Source organism: Mytilus galloprovincialis, chromosome 3 (assembly GCF_965363235.1).
Source record: "Mytilus galloprovincialis chromosome 3, xbMytGall1.hap1.1, whole genome shotgun sequence".
In the NCBI taxonomy this organism is placed as follows: Eukaryota; Metazoa; Mollusca; class Bivalvia; order Mytilida; family Mytilidae; genus Mytilus; species Mytilus galloprovincialis.
The window spans coordinates 102034206-102051622 of record NC_134840.1 but is presented as its reverse complement, the minus strand read 5'-3'; the positions used below and the strand labels follow the sequence as shown (position 1 = coordinate 102051622).

Genomic DNA, 17417 nt, shown 5'->3' with positions numbered 1-17417 from the left:
CATGATCAATTTCTAGCAGAAGCTGATAAATCAATGAGGTTAAAGACTATGTAATATATCTGACTTAAACTTACGAAAAACGGAATCTGCTTACAAGATAGTACATATCCATGTTTACTGCCTTCTGAAAAAGAAGCATCCCTATATGACAACTAGCCTATATGACACTATAAGCTAACTGGCTATACAGAAGCGATATGTATTAGAACATTGCTAAAACAACAATGCTTAACAAAATAATGTGTTGTGTACAATATACATAAACAATTGACTATTTATGTATCAAGTTTGTCATTTGGTCAATTGTAATACTTAATCTGCTGACCATGGCATTTTTCAGTTGTTGTACTATGTATTCTGTTGATGTGTTAAGTAGCACCATTAAGGTGAAAAAACGACCCCAAATTAAAGAAAAATAGAATCAGTAATAATTTATTCATGTTTTAAATTTTAGTGCAAATCAACAAAATACTTGACGACTGGAAGATTAATGACCAGATGTTTATAAACACAAGAGCTGCTGAGCATGTGCTCAAATGTATAAAAGAGAACAGTTGTGTAACTATTATTGCGAGTTCTGGTGCAGGAAAGACAGCAACACTCCGAAATGTTGTTTTAAAAATGGCAGATGAAAAGTATGATATTCTTTTAGTGCCTGAACCAGGAAATATTGTGCAGTATTACAATCCAAATAAAAAAACATTGTTTGTCATTGATGACTTATGTGGAAACTTTTCTGTTGACCAAAGTAATATTAATAGTTGGGATCCCCTAATCGAGCGTATAAAAGACATTCTTAAAAACAAACAAACAAAAATAATTGCAGCATGTCGATTACAAGTCTTTCAGGATGAAAAATTTGACACTTTATCAATTTTCAAGTCATGTGTATGTAACATGTCATCAGAGGAAATACATTTGTTAAAAGACGAAAAACAATCAATAGCAGAGCTTTATTTGAAATCAAAAGCAACTGAGATTATTGACTTTTATGAGTTGTATGATTGTTTTCCGCTTCTATGTAAAATGTATTATGATAATCCTAATTTTGATCTTGTAGAATTATTTCAGAAACCATTTACTGTTTATGAATCAGAAATTGACAAGCTACTTCAGATGGGACATTATACTAAATACTGTGCTTTAGCTTTATGTGTAATCTTTAACAATGATTTGAAAGAGGAAATATTTACAGAAGATGTTGATCCAGAAACCAAAACTGTTATCGAGAACACATGTCAGGCATGTAAACTGGACCGAGGAGTATCCCTACTTGTTATACAGGATGAACTAGACTCACTTACAAATACATATGTTAAGAAGTTAATGAGCATGCGTGAAAACAAACATATCTACAGAACTTTACATGATAAAATATTTGACATTTTAGCATACTACTTTGGACAAAATTTAACTAAATGCTTGATAAAGAATGCAGACAGCTCTTTGATCAATAAGCGATTCTTATTGGAAAAAAAGGAGGACATGGATCAATTTATTACCGTTATTCCTCCAAAATATCATCCAATTTACATGCAGAGATTAATTAATGAATGGGCAAAGGGCAATGTTGGGAAGACGTTTAGTAATATAAATATGAAAATTCCCCAGTTCAGACAGCAACTATTGTTACATTTGGAAAAACTTGATAAAGCAAGTCAGACATATCTTGCGCAAACCTTTGATAACGAAAGTAACAAAAATTCAACTTTATACTTTTTGATGTTTGATAAGGATATAAAGTATAATACTGTCTTGTCACATTGTTGCTCAATAGGAGATATTTCTTTGATCACCTGGTGTTTAAACAATGAGGTGGATGTTAATCAGTGTACATTTGGTGACCAGTCACCTGTCATAATTGCTTCTGAATTTGGTCATAAAGAAGTTGTAAAGATGTTCATAGAAAGAGAAGCAGATCTTAATCAACCTGACAGTTGTGGTCAGTCACCTTTAATAAAGGCTTGTAAACATGGTCATACGGAAATAGTAAAGATGTTGTTAGACAGAGAAGTAGACTGCAATAGATGTGACAAGAGTGGTCAGTTATCTGTAATAATTGCATGTGAATATGGCCATACAGAAATAGTTCAGATACTGTTAGAAAGAGGAGCAGACTATAATAGCTGTGACAATCAAAGTCAGACTCCTATATTTAAGGCTTGTACACATGGTCATACAGAAATAGTTCAAATGTTGATAGACAGAGCTGCAAACTGTAATAAATCGGATAAGTTTGGTACGTCACCTCTACTTGTTGCTTGCAAAAAAGGTAAAACAGAAATAGTAAGAATGTTATTAGACAGACGGATATATTATGATAAATCTGATAATGATGGTTTGACACCTTTACTTTCGGCATGTGAGCATGGTTATACAGAAATAGTAGAGATGTTGTTAGAAAGAGGAGTAAACTTCGATAAATCTGATAATAAAAGTTGGACACCTATTATGTTTTCGTGTAGAAATAATCATTTGAAAATATTGAAGATGTTGGTAGACAGAGGCGCACTATGTGAAAAAGGGGACAACTTGGGTCAATCACCTGTTATGAAGGCATGTGAACATGGTTTCACAGACATAGTACGACTGTTGTTAGACAGAGGGGTGAACTTTAATAGATGTAACAAACTTGGTTTGTCACCGATAATGAAGGCAAGTAGATATGGCCATACAGAAATAGTCAAGATATTGTTAGACAAAGGAGCAGACTATGAAACATGTGACAGACAAGACCAGTCTCCTCTAATGCATGCATGCCAATATGGTTACGCAGAAGTAGTACAACTGTTATGTGACAAAGGGGTAAACTATGATAAATGTAACAGCATTGGTATTTCGCCGATTATAAAGGCATGTAAAACTGGCAATTCTGAAATAATCAAGATATTGTTAGACAAAGGAGCAGACTATAATAAATGTGATGATGATGGTCAGTCACCTATAATATATGCTTGTAAAGACGGTCATACAGAAATAGTACAGTTGTTTTTTGATAAAAAGGTAGACTTTAATCATTATGACAAAGCTTTAATGTATTCTTGTGAAAAAGGTTATACCGAAATAGTTCGAAAACTGTTAGGTGGAGGCGTGAAATTTGATAAAGCAGACGATAATAAATGTGGAAATCGTAATAATACGCCTTTAATGAAGGCTTGTGAATTCGGTCATGAAGATATAGTACAATTATTGATAGAACAAGGTGTAAATTGCGATGAATCTAACATCTCAGGTGAGACGCCTCTGAGCAAGGCTTGTAAACATGGTCGTACAGGCATAGTACGAACGCTATTAGACAAAGGAGTAGACTATAAGAAATCTGACAATAACGGCTGGTCATCAATATCATTTGCTTGTAGTAATGGTCATACAGAAATAGTAAAGATGTTGTTGGACAAAGAAGTAGACCTTAATCAATGTGACAGAAAGGGAAGATCACTTCTTATGAAGGCTTGTGTCAGAGGACTTACAGAATTTGTCAAACTATTGTTAGATAAAAATATAAACTATAATAAGTGTAACAATAAGGGCTGGTCACCATTAATGTGTGCTTGTAGAAATGGTCACGCAGAAATAGTAAATATGTTGTTAGAAAGGAAAGTGGACTTAAATAAATGTAACAAATGGCGATGGTCAGCTGTACTGTATTCTTGTAAACATGAGCATCAAGAAGTATTGAGGATGCTGATACTGAGCGGAGCAGACATTAATAGACGTGACAATAATGGATGTTCGCCAGTTATGATCGCGTGTAAACGTGGCTATACAGGAATCGTGAAGATGTTGTTAGATTACAAAGCAGACTATCTTAAATGCAACAATGAGAAACAGTCACTCCTAATGTATGCGTGTATATATGGTCGTACAGAAATAGTAAGGATCTTAGTAGATAAAGGGGTAGGCTATGGTAACTGCGACATAAAAGGTATTTCATCTCTAATGTATGCATGTAAACTTGGTCATACAGATGCAGTAAGGATTTTGTTAGAAAAAGGAGGAGACTTAAATTCTAGTTATCATGATAGTCCTGCTCTATTGAAGCATGCTTATGAAAAAAATTATAGTGATATTGTAAGGATGTTAATTTGCAAAGGAGCAAATTTCAAAGAATGCGACAGAAGTGGTCGATCTTTGCTGATGAAGGCTTGTCGAAACTTTAATGCGGAAATAGCATGTTTGTTATTAGAGAAGGGTGCAGACTTAGATAAATGTGACAAATTAGGTATATCACCTGCAATGATAGCTTGTGAATATGGTAATGAAAAAATTGTAAATCTTTTGTTAGACAAAGGAGCCAATTGTAATACAATTGACATATGGGGTCAGTCACCATTAATGAAGGCCTGTGAACATGGTCACACCGGAATAGTAATGACATTGATATGTTACGGAGCAGACTTGAATAAATGTGACAGAATGTGCCAAACACCATTAATGAAGGCCTGTCTATATGGTCACACCGGAATAGTAAAGACTTTGCTAGAGAAAGGGGCAGACTTGAATACATGTGACAGATCGGGTCAGTCGTCTGTAATGAAGGCTTGTCTTTATGGTCATGAAAAAATTGTTAATCTTTTGTTAGACAAAGGAGCAAATTGTAATAAAATTGACAGAATGGATCAAACACCATTACTGAAGGCCTGTGAACATGGTTTTACCGGAATAGTAAGGACATTGTTAGTTAAAGGAGCAGACTCTAATATTTGTGACAGAATGGGTCAAACACCATTAATGAAGGCCTGTGAACATGGTCACACCGGAATAGTAAAATCATTGTTAGAGAAAGGGGCAGACTTGAATAAATGTGACAGATCGGGTCATTCACCTGTAATGAAGGCTTGTGAGCATGGTTTTGAAAAAGTTGTAACTTTTTTATTAGACAAAGGAGCAGACTATGATGAATTAGACAGATCCGGCAATTCACCAGTAATGAAGGCTTGTAAAGAAGGTCACGAAAACATTGTAAAAATATTGTTAGATAAAGGAGCAGACTATGATAAGTTTGACAGATTGGGTCAGTCACCTGTAATGAAGGCTTGTGAACATAGGCATACAGAAATAGTAAGGATATTGTTAGATAAAGGAGCAGACTGTAATAAATGTGACAAATCAGGTCAGTCATCTGTTATAAAGGCTTGCGAAAATGGTCATCCTGAAATGGTTTGGATGTTATTAGATAGAGGAGCAAATTATAATAAATCTAATGATAAGGGAAGTACACCTTTAACAATTGCTAGTGAAATTGGACATACAGAAATAGTCAAATTACTATTAGACAGAGGAGCAGACTATGATTACTGTGATCGTGATGATAAATCACCATTAATGATCGCTTGTGAACATGGTCATACAGAAATAGTTTACATGTTATTAAACAGGGGAGCAGAATACATTAAAGTCAACATGTTTGATCAGTCACCTGTCATGGTGGCTTATTGCAATGGTCAAATAGAAACCATGACAATGTTATTAGATAGAGGTGCAGACTGTAATCAAAGTGACAGTGAAGATGCCTCACTTTTGATTAAGGCTTGTTACAATGGGCATACAGATATAGCAAAGTTGTTGCTAGACAAGGGAGCAGACTATAATAAAGTGGATATTCACGGTCAGTCATCTGTATTCAAAGCATGTAGTCAGGGGTATACGGAAATAGTTAATATGTTGTTCAAAAGAGGAGCAGACTTGAATAAGATGGACCGAACTGGTCAGTCACCTTTTATGACTGCTTGTTATAATGGTCATACAGAAATGGTGAATTTGTTATTAGAAAAAGGAGCAGACTGTGATAAATTGGACTGGAATGGTCAGTCAGCTCTTATGAAAGTTTGTGAACATGGTTATACAGAAATATTGAGGATTTTGTTAGACAGAAGGAAAGACTGTCATACGATTGACTGGAGTGATCGGTCACCATTAATGATAGCTTGTAAATATGGTCATATTGAAATAGTAAGAAAGCTGATAGAAAGAGGAGCAGACTGTGACAAATGTGATCACGTGGATAAGTCACCTGTTATTATGGCTTGTAAAGGTGGGCATACAGAAATAGTAAAGATGTTGTTAGACAGAGGAGTAGACTTCAACCGATGTGATTATATTGACCAGGCACCTGTTATGAAGGCTTGTAGACATGGTCATACAAAATTAGTTAGAATGCTGATCGATAAAGGAGCGAACTTGAATAAATGTGATTTATATGGTCACACACCTTTAATGATGGCCTGTATGCATGGTTATACAAAAATAGTTAATATGTTGCTAGATAGAGGAGCAAACTATAATATATGTGACAATAATGGCAAGTCACCCTTGCAAATTGCCTCACTGAATTGTCATAATGATATAGTTAGTGTGATTAATAAACATGCTTTAAAGGAGAATAAAAAATAACTTCACTTCACAGGTCGGGATGGACTTGGACACAAAAGAACAAACATATTATAAATTCGTCTTTCGTCAGATTTGTTTTATTTCTTAAATGGAAAGTTATATGGACTTGATATTTAAAGGCTGTTAAAATATATAGTACTGTTAAAAATGCTTATATTTTATTTTATGCGGACATTATTTTGATCAATTATACACTTTTGACAGTTTTGCTTCAACTCTATAACAATGTAACATTCGTGTTATGAAACATACATGTTTATAGCTGACTATGCGGTATGGGCTTTGCTCATTGTTGAAGGCCGTACGGTGACATATAGTTGTTAATGTCTGTGTCATTTTGGTCTCTTGTGGACAGTTGTCTCATTGGCAATCATACCACATCTTCTTTTTAATATGTACGGTAAAATCACTGCATGGCGGTTTTTTTTTTTTTACAAATATATATATTAAATGATGATTTTATGCTTTGCAAACGTTAATGTGGGTCGAGGGGAATTGTGTTTTTGATCCGCCTGTTTGTCCGTCGTTTTTGTCCAATGTTCCATCATAGTTTTGAATTTTCCTCGGAGTTCAGTATTTTTGTGATTTAATTTTTTATATAGTCTACCATGAAGGTTTGGTAAAATCGGCCAAAAAGTTACTCATTATTTTTATTATTAGGTGCAGTTAGTAAATTATATGCCTTATTACACTGAATTTACTGTTTATTAAATATTATCTTGGAACAGTGCAGCGGGTCATGGTGTCTTATGGACATACGGTTCTTCCTAATGCCACATCAAATATCATTGTGACTAGTTAGACATTTGCTGATATCGTTAAATGTGACACTTGTGTAATGATAGTAATACTTATGAAGACAGATATTAATAGTAGTTTATAGAACATACTTCTTACATGGTGCTTTTGTAAAGAGGCTAATAATGTAATTTAAGATACATAGAAAATAGTTTGGTAAGCAGTGGTATTGTAACTTTTTTTATATGTTCCTCACAGACGGGACGTATTGGGATTTACCAATGCCCGTCCGTCCGTCCGTCTGCCCCACTGTCTGTCATTTTGTCCTGTTCTTCGTCCATCAACATTTCGTACGATTTCCTTTGACAAATTCTCAAGTTATTTTCAACAAAGAATAGAATTGACGGAGGGAAAACTCTTTTATATTTATTGTTTATCACACAATTACTTCAAGCCTTGGTTGATTTCATCAAAACTTTGTTTTATTTTAGGGTTTGATAAAACCAAGCTCTCTATTGTTTTAAAAAAATTTCTGTGTTTCCGTTCAAGAGTTACGGGACTTTAAATATCAGAGTATAGTACATGGTTTCGCATGTTATGTCATATTTTGAGTAACGTTGAGTAATCATGTTACACCGTTCAAGTAAACATTAAACAAAAATCAAATATGTCATTTATGCCAATATGCATGGAGATATGATAGATTAAGCAGACACATCATGCTTATGTTAAACATAACTCCAATATAACAAACGGACATTAATCACGTTAATTAGAAAGGTTTAATCATTTCATCAGCTTTCACTGTCATTAATGTATTTTGGACAGATTTGAATTTTTCTAGCTTCTTGAAAATCGGGCTTTTTAGCTTTTGACGACTAATTATTTACGAGTAAGAAACTGACTTATTGTTTTATAGCTGAAAAATGATATAAACTAAAATATGTCTGTAGTTCCTAATTTATTACGTTAATTATGGGGTTTATCCGACTTGGACAACAACGGCTCAGAAGTTAGTTCGCTTTCTTATCGTATTGACTTATAACATTCTATGCTAAATTTCGAAATTATTAAGAAAGAATGATTCGAACACCCTCAGAAAAAGCTGACCTGTTAAATTTGTTGTTTTTAATAAATATAAGAAGATTTGGTATGAGTGCCAATCAGACAACTCTTTATCCAAGTCACAATTTGTTAAAGTAAACCATTATAGGTCAAAGCACAACCTTCAATACGGAGCCTTGGCTCACAATGAACAGCGAGCTATAATGGGAAAAACAATACTAGTGTAAAACCATTGAAACAAGAAAACCAACAGAATAATTTATATAAAATCGAGAAATGAGCTAAACTTATGAACCACATCAAAAAAAAGACAACCGCTGAACATCTGGTTATGACTTATGGCACGTGCAAACAAATGCAGCGGGGTTAAATAAAGGCAACAGTAGTATATCGCTGTTCGAAAGTCATTCATTGATTGAGAGAAAACAAATCCGGGTTACAAGCCAAAACCGAGAGAAACACAGCAACTATAAAGGAAAACAACGAAACAACAGAAACACTAAAGCGCAACAACAACATCAAAAAAACAAAACAAAGCAAACGGCAATGAAACACACTCATAAACGGACTTTAAGGTCAAGTAACAGTAAATGAACGCCGTCTAGCGGATTCCGCGAAATATTGCGACGTTTTGTACGAATTACGTCCCTTTGACCTGATTTTGCACAACTTCCGAAGCAAGGTTGTCGGCTCTCCGAACTTTCCCGAAGTCCTGCGTTTAATCTTTTTACCCTACGAAGAAAAAAATGCATTTGCACGTGCGTGTCTGTCTATTTATGTCAATCGGGTAGTATGACCATCGGCAGTTGCTATGGAAATTAAGGTAGGCGTACGCATCTTGTCTAAAATACCGAAGAAATGCCGATACATGAACATTATGATGAACCATTAATACATTGCTAATGGTTTCTTTTGGACTTTTTGTAATTTATACACACATTTGAATACATGATAAAAAATAATATGAGCATTTGGGTCAAATAGATTCACGTCAATTTGACAGGTTAGATATCTAAATTATATAACTTAAAAGATATCTCATTTTTTTATTATCTTTTATATCTTAAAAACTTTAGAATACATATTATTAAGTATATTACATTTATACTTATATAAAGTGCATAAGATATCGTATAAAGTTCATAAGCGTATAATACATTGTATCATAAGATATCCTATAAAAAGTTGATAATATAAGATATCTTATATATTATATGAGATATCTGATATATAGATATAGGAAGATGTGGTATGAGTGCCAATGAGACAATTTTTCATCCAAATAACAATTTATTAAAGTAAACCATTATACATGTAGGTCAATGTACGGCATTTTAATTAATACGGGAGTTCCTTTATTTTAAAGGGTATCTTATAAATATTTTTTATGTAACATATATATATGGCGAGGGAAGAACCAAAAATTTGCGAAAGCAAATTTACAGATCTAACATTGTTGGGTTGATGTTTAGACGAGTTGTATATATACTTATATATTTTTGTCTAGATGTTAAGATATCATGTATAGTTTATAAGATATTTTATAAACAACATTAAATGAGATATCTTAAATATTGTATGAAATATTTTATAAACCATAAATAAAGTACCATGTAAACTGTAATAGTCATCCCATGAACTATATATACGATATCTTATAAACTAAATGAAATGTTTTTCTAAGTTTGTTAGATATAGTTAGAATAAAGAAGGATACGGCTTGTCATAGTACATTGTTAAGATAAATATAAATACAATACAGTATTAGACCTTTTCAACATCTCTCGACACCGACTAATGACACCTACAGTTTACAGGTAAAATGGAAGGGTCGTCTCAAAATATAAAAAAATCCATCATGATTATCATAACGTATGCATATTCGATTTGGCGGTTTTATACTGTATTGACTATATAGCTACAGAAGATATATTACATATTACATAAATATATTTCACGATCATATAAAAGAGAGCCGAATTAATATGCTTATTACATGTATTTACACGACATTTCACGTTTAATTGATTAAAAAATCTCTGCAATCATTCCGCATTCTGATCAGCTTTCCTTTCAATTTATGAGTATGCGAGTCTTCCAAAGATTGTGCCGCATTACAATAACGATAATTTTTTATCTGTAAAATTTGTAGGGATCGAAAATTTAACTTCAGGGATAGGAGGATCACATTTTTTTCAAAAAAAAATTATAATCCCCAATTTGATGAAGAAAAATTCTGGTCCGGCAGGTGACCAAAAAAAAAAACTAATTTCTGAATGCAGATTTCTCCACTTCCTCATAGTCTTGAATTTTGAAAATTTTTTTTTTTGATATATTGCGTTGATAAACTAAACAAATTTCGAGAGAAAAAAATCTGACTGAGAGACCCCCCCCCCCCTATTTTTTTTGAAGTGGAAGTTAAATGATGTGATATTTTGACTTATAATTTTTTTTTAAATTATGAAAGATAATTACTTGACAGTCTGCTATACACTTGTAAACACGACCAAGTAGTGTTTTCAACTAATTTTTACCTAACTGATGAACGTATTCAATTCTAGGAGGGGAAACTTGTTCCTGGACATAGCTTTGTTTTTGAAAAAAAAAATCTATTTTTCTTTCGAACTTATGATTCTTTTTAAATTTTATCTCTGACAATACATAAGGAAGTTTTTTTTTTTTATCCAATAAGTCTAGTAAATCTCTGTCGCCTGAAACAAGTCCTGAATATGTTGGTACTTTGTACGTCTTTAGCACAGTAGAAGTTTTAGTTAATGATGTGATATTTTGACATTATGCTCAACGTATAAAAGGATGAAATAAGATTTAAAGCCTATCCTTTTCTGCATACTAAATTTAAAATAAAAACTACCTGTTATTTAGAATCTTTTGGAAAGTTGAAATATTGCCAATAAAATAAATTTCAAGCAATAAAATCAGTATGATTATTTTCAAATTTTACTTTTGAGACGACCCTGTACATTTTACCTGTCGTAGTTGTTCTCAACTGTAGGTGTAGACAATTGTTGAAAAGGTCTATAGCCTGGGATCCGGCCCAATCTAGCTGCGCGTCGTAAGGGCCAGGTGGGGAACAAATACCATGTGATCGATTCAGTGCCAGTTGACTCTGAATCTAAAGTGAGGCTGAATAAATATTTGCATAAATTTTGATGTTTGATGTAAACCAGCACAATTGGAATCCAATTGACACCTTGGACATGTGAAATCTTAAACTTTTAACTTTCTCACCAGGCGATTGCTGATAAGAATTAACCCTTTTCTGCTTACTTATTATCATCAAACTACTAATTAGATATAATAACACTATACATCAATTCATAAAGAAAAATAATTACAGTCTAATTTTTACTAATTGATGTTAAACTAGAATTGATTGGATACAGATGTAAAACAAACATTGAGGACAAAATTAGTATTAACCAATCATTGACAGGCATTACATTGATACACGCCTGGCTATACTGACAAGATTAGCCAGGACCCCAGGCTAAAAAGGTCTATTACAGTACATGTACTTCCGATAGTACATCAATAGTGAAACGTGATTCAAAATGATGTGATTTATTACTTTATTTCTATGTTTATTATAATATTATAATTTTGATTCTAGGGACGTCCATTACCTTCAGTATTGTACCTCCAGGCAGATAATTGCTTTAGAGAAAACAAAAACAGATTTATCCTTTCATTTCTAGAACTTCTGGTCCATCGTCGAGTTTTCTATGAGGTAAGCCAAATAAAATAATGCGTGCCCTAATGTAAAAGTTAGAAGTCATATTCTAAAGTGTTTCATATTGGCCTTTAAGAATACATGTACTAATTAAGTCCGTTACATCAATATGATTAAAAGAAGATACAAGATATACGTTGATAAGACTGTAACGAGGTGAATAGAAAAAAAAGAAAGAAAAAAATATATATGTTCATTTCATGAAGATATTCTGTAAACGCTTTATAAGTATTGTTTATTTGGTAGGACCTGGAACCGATTAGATTTTGAAAGTCGCGGTTGAGGCGGAATCCTGAGTATTTTTGAAAATGCTTTTTATACATGATTCTATTGTCAAATCAACATGTATATAAACGTAAATCGTTTTAAATCATTGAATGACGAAATAGCTGCGAAAACTAATGTTTTTTTTTCCAATCCAAACAAACATACTGTCCAAATGTAATAACACGTTTCAGAAAAGCACGGGCGTACATGCATATACATATATGAACAGAACTGACAAGACTTTAAAAATATTACCAGAAGCATCCTTCTTATCAATTTCATAGATAAGTATCTCAATGTGAAAAAATCTCCAGTCTACCCACTCCTTCTATCTTAAATAACTGATACATAAAACAGTACATACACTCTTTAGCATTTATTTATGATATTAAAACCATGGAAAGTATTGATACTGTAATAGTGTAAAAAATACTTTGTAGATTCAGTTGTCCTTCCTGTATGTTGGTCATACGCATGAAGACATTGACCAAATGTGTAGTGTATTTTCCGATAGACTGAGGCACACGGATGCCACAACTCTTCCTGAACTACATCAACATTTGTATAATGCACAGGAACTGCATGGGTGCTATAATGTGAGCGGTTGGCTAGACCCATGCATAGCTGGAGTTAAAAGCCATTCCAAGTCAAATATTTTTAGATACAGATATGATGAGGCAAACAAGTCAGTGAATGTATACTATCGAAAAAATTCAGAACAACCATGGAAAACTCTCCGAAGAGGATTTTTTAAAGTGAGACCAAATGGGTTACCATTGCTACCAAATTCAAATCCACCAGTACTGATGACCTCTTTTCACCTTTTAGACATGGATGTTTTAAAAAAGGGCAATTCTATCTGGTCAACGTATTTGACGCAAGAAGCCAGATTATGGTGGACGAATAAACTGTCTTTTATACAGAATATGCAGAGTAACAAATATCAACTGACACAATATTCTAGAAAGGGATGTATTTGGCGACTAAATTCGTTCAAGCCATATGACAAAAATGCACTTGAAGATTCTGTGGATGGCACTGATCCCGTGCCATCCGATGTAAGACAGCTTCTAGCGGGCGATCAGGAAACACCGGAGGTAAGTCATCTATGTGTTGCATCATATGACCAATTCCACAGCGTTTATGACAAAATAGGTGTTATTATCCAATCAATACAAAATACAAAAGGGAATATTTGTCAATATTTTAATGCAATAACAATATAAGTTATAAAAAATACATACACAATCTCAATGGGTTGGTTGTACATGTAACTAAAATGAACAAAACAACGGCCTGTATACATGCATGCCATATAACATGAATAATAATATGATATCACACTTTGTATTCTGTTTGAAATTGTTTATTTTTGTTTAAAAGGTGAAATAAGTAGTAATTGCCTTTTTCGTCCATTCTCGATCTAAGTTAAGTCAAGATTTCAAGATTTTATTGTAAAGCAACGCTCAGACACATAAATGTGTAACATGAGGTACATATATACAATGGTAAACATGATTTATAATACAAAGGTAACATTAAAAAATAAATAAATAAAAAACAATATAATTTAAAAAAAAATAAAATAAGACAATAAAAAAAAAATTTAAAAAAATAAGACAAATTAATATACATATCACAATAGGTTATTCAGCTTTTTGATAAAAGCTGCCACCTGTCTATATAAATTGACATTACAGTAAGATAACATTACAGATAATTTCTGTTTACTTGGATGCTTCGTATAATAACAAGGGATATGTTGTTCTCTAAAAGTAACCAGTTGAGGAGACTTGCATATAAAAAGATAGTGAAATTCGTCTCCTACACTTTCTTTACATATGTGACATTTTCTGTCCTCCGCCGGAATATTGTGCCAACGCCCAGTTTCAATGGGAATTTTTATATTAGACGTTCTTAATTTTGTCATCCAGATTCTTGCATTTTCCGGTATTTTTATTAAATAATTTTCAAATCCAAAACAGTTTTTATAACTAGAATAAAATACACCTCGGGAAGATAATTGGACATCTTGATGCCATTTTTGTATACCCATAAAAGCTCAGAATAGAATCAAGAAGGCGAAGAAAGAAAATAGTGCATGCTTGTGTATTCGTATCTGTATTATCACACTTAAATATAAATTAGATATTGACATGATAAAAAATACGAATCATTTCTTCTTTTGAATATGTCGTCAAGCTCAATTTTGCACAATTTGTTATTTGTTTTTACCAGAATAATTTCAAAAAATAAAACAAAATGATCTGCTAACCAATTAATACTATCCATCAGAATAACACGTAAATCTGTATATAGTGAGGCATGCTTAACGTCCAGTGGCAATTATTACGTGCATACTGAGGACGAGAAAATCTTTAAAAAATATACAATAGGTATATGTTATATGAGTAAGCACGACATGTATAGGTCGGAAAATTTAAACCAACTCTTGAAAACTATAGTAGATAGACCTCTGAAAGAGTGGTTGTGATGGTCAAAAAGTTGCATATATATCGGGTATATGATCGGGTTCTTGAATTTCATGTTCCTAAAGGCATTGTAATTATGCACCGTTCTATTTTTTTTTTTATTCAAATTGATATATAGATAAAGATTCAATTTTAGACAGTTTTACTGTTAAGCGGTTTCTTAAGTTTCTCAGACAGTAATATACAATGCAAGTCATTGCAGAACGCAAAATCTGCAAATATTTTTATAACATTTTGTCAAAAAAATAACATTTATTTTTTCAGATTATTGTCAATAATTGATGATGAGGGCACGTACACACGATCTGAAGAAATCAGTATTGATGGACCTTTTAATCCAGATATGGAAATCAGTCTTGAGGAACTTTATTATCCATCTTCGAACATATGTGTTGTGAAACTTTTTTTATTCATAAAACATTGCAGAAAATATTGTTGAAAACACATCTTAAAAGTAAAATATCAAAATCTGGCATCGATCGTACTTGGATTGACGGCAGAGCTTAACGATTACTATCGGCAATTATTTATAACGTGCAGTTGTCAAACAGATACAATATTGTATAACGATGTATAATATTTCATTTCTCTTCTCTTCGTTTTGTTTGTTTTTGTTTTTATCATGTTATTCGATTGGTCTCCGTTAAATTATACATAATAATCCTATCAGATTAACTTATTAATATCAAAGCAAACGTGATTTATACATTGTTATGTTTACACACAAAATACAAGATATAATATTTAATCTTTATTTCAAAATAGCGTTCATAATGATCAAGCAATAAAGTATGTACTTATATACAACAATGAATTTATTTGTTTTTTTTTCTAAAATTTTGTATGCATAAAACGTGGAATCATACAGAATATAGGTTAAATATTGGAGCGTGTTGCATAGTTGATCTAGTTATAATACATTTGAGAAAGTTTGAATTTTCAAGCATAAAAGTTTATTCATCTTTATCTTTATAAAATGTTCTATGAAAGTATAATCTTTCTTTTTTTGTCAATGGTCCTTACTACTTATCATTATATTCCTAATTGGAGATGAGGATGAAATGGAGATTGGAGATAATATAAAAGTATATTCTATTGTTTTGATAGTCATTGAGACCCTTTTAACCCGAGCAACACGACGGGTGACACATCTGGAATAGATCTGCGTATCCTTCCGGAGCACCTGAGATACCTCCTGTTTTTGATGGGGTTCATGTTACTAAGTAAATAAAAATTATGAACTTCATTTATATTCTTGTTTTACCACTTAGAAGTGATACATTTGAATGTGTTGTTGTCCGTCTCACGCCAGGGGTTATTACATTTTGGTTGCATGTTTTCTTGAGAACTTCACTCAATCCATCAAGATGCTATACACTGTCATGCTTTAAAAGATTTAATGTTCAAATTTCAACTTTTGCGACTTTTTAGTGTACTCCATTCGTATCTGTGGACCGAAGGAAGCAATACATACCTCAGATAGTCTTATATTAGTCCTTATTTTTTCAAATCTTTCCATGTTTTATTTTAAAACGAAAAATAGATATAAGAGTATCATACTCAAGGTAGAAACATGTGTTACAAGAGTATTGATACTCTCATCATACTCAAGGTAGAAACATGTGTTAAAAGAGTATCGATACTCTCAATATGCTCATGGTAGAAACCTATTTGAAAGAGTATTGATACTCTCAAAGTAGAAAGCTGTTTAAAAGAGTATCGATACTCTCGAGGTGGATACCTATTTCAAAGAGTATCGATACTCTCAATATACTCATGGTATAAAACCTATTTAAAAGAGTATTGATACTCTCGAGGTGCATAACTGTTTAAAAGAGTACCGATACTCTCAAGGTAGAAAATCTTTTAAAAGCATATTGATTCTCTCAAGTTAGAAACATATTTTCAAAAGTATCAATACTGTCATTATGCTCATTGTAGAAACCTGTTTTGAAGAATTTCGAATCTCTTAAAGTAGAAAACAGTTTCAAAGAGTATCGATACTCTGTCAGAAAAAACCACTAGTCTAGATGCTAAAAAATGGTTCTAGAAAAAAAAATCACCGGAGTTTTCTAACGTTGGAGGTAGGTACCGCTTTTTTGAGTATTGCTACTCTTAAAAAATGAGAGCAATATTGATACTATTTTAAGAGCTATAACTAGAGTAGTAATACTTTGTGGTATTATAAATATTACTCATAGTACTAGACCGTACTCTTGAAGTCAAGAAATAAAAGAACCGCATACAACAAATAGTGTCAATACTCTTTAGATAAGACTGTTATAGAAGTAAACGTACCAAATAATGTGGAGAAAATCTGTTTTATACAAATTGAAGTAACTATATTTGAGTATCAAAACTCTCTTGCAAATAAAATGATAAGAATCTGACGAATTATATAAAATTGATGATTATTTTTGTATTTAATGTCCCTGTTGTACAAATTAATGTACATATTCTTCATGTAAAAAGTTAATATCAAAACTGGGCCAAAATGGGAATTATTTATTTTCTCTTTTTTATTTTTAACGTGTTTAATATAAATATTAACATTAATTAAGGTATACAGGTGAAATAATTCTGAGACAAGTGCCCGCTTTATATGTGTTGACATGAAAGAGTTGTCAATCGTAGGAAAAGTTTTCTCAAACCTAAATGATAAGTTCAGAATAACTTGTGACAGCAACAAATTCTGAGCACCTGGAGACCTT

General features: G+C 32.5%; 1 protein-coding gene and 1 long non-coding RNA gene across 2 annotated transcripts; both read left to right on the top strand.

Moving 5' to 3' along the window:
• The first annotated feature begins 461 nt into the window (after window positions 1-461).
• Window positions 462-7275, top strand: LOC143069576 (uncharacterized). Its single transcript, XM_076244276.1, has one exon. The coding sequence runs from the start codon at window positions 499-501 to the stop codon at window positions 6391-6393; it is 5895 nt and encodes a 1964-aa protein (XP_076100391.1). The 5' UTR covers window positions 462-498; the 3' UTR covers window positions 6394-7275.
• Window positions 7276-11749: 4474 nt separating this feature from the next.
• LOC143069575 (uncharacterized) lies at window positions 11750-16233 on the top strand. Its single transcript, XR_012976441.1, has 3 exons — window positions 11750-11944; window positions 12655-13311; window positions 14971-16233. It is a non-coding gene; the product is annotated as an uncharacterized LOC143069575 (long non-coding RNA).
• Window positions 16234-17417: the final 1184 nt, after the last annotated feature.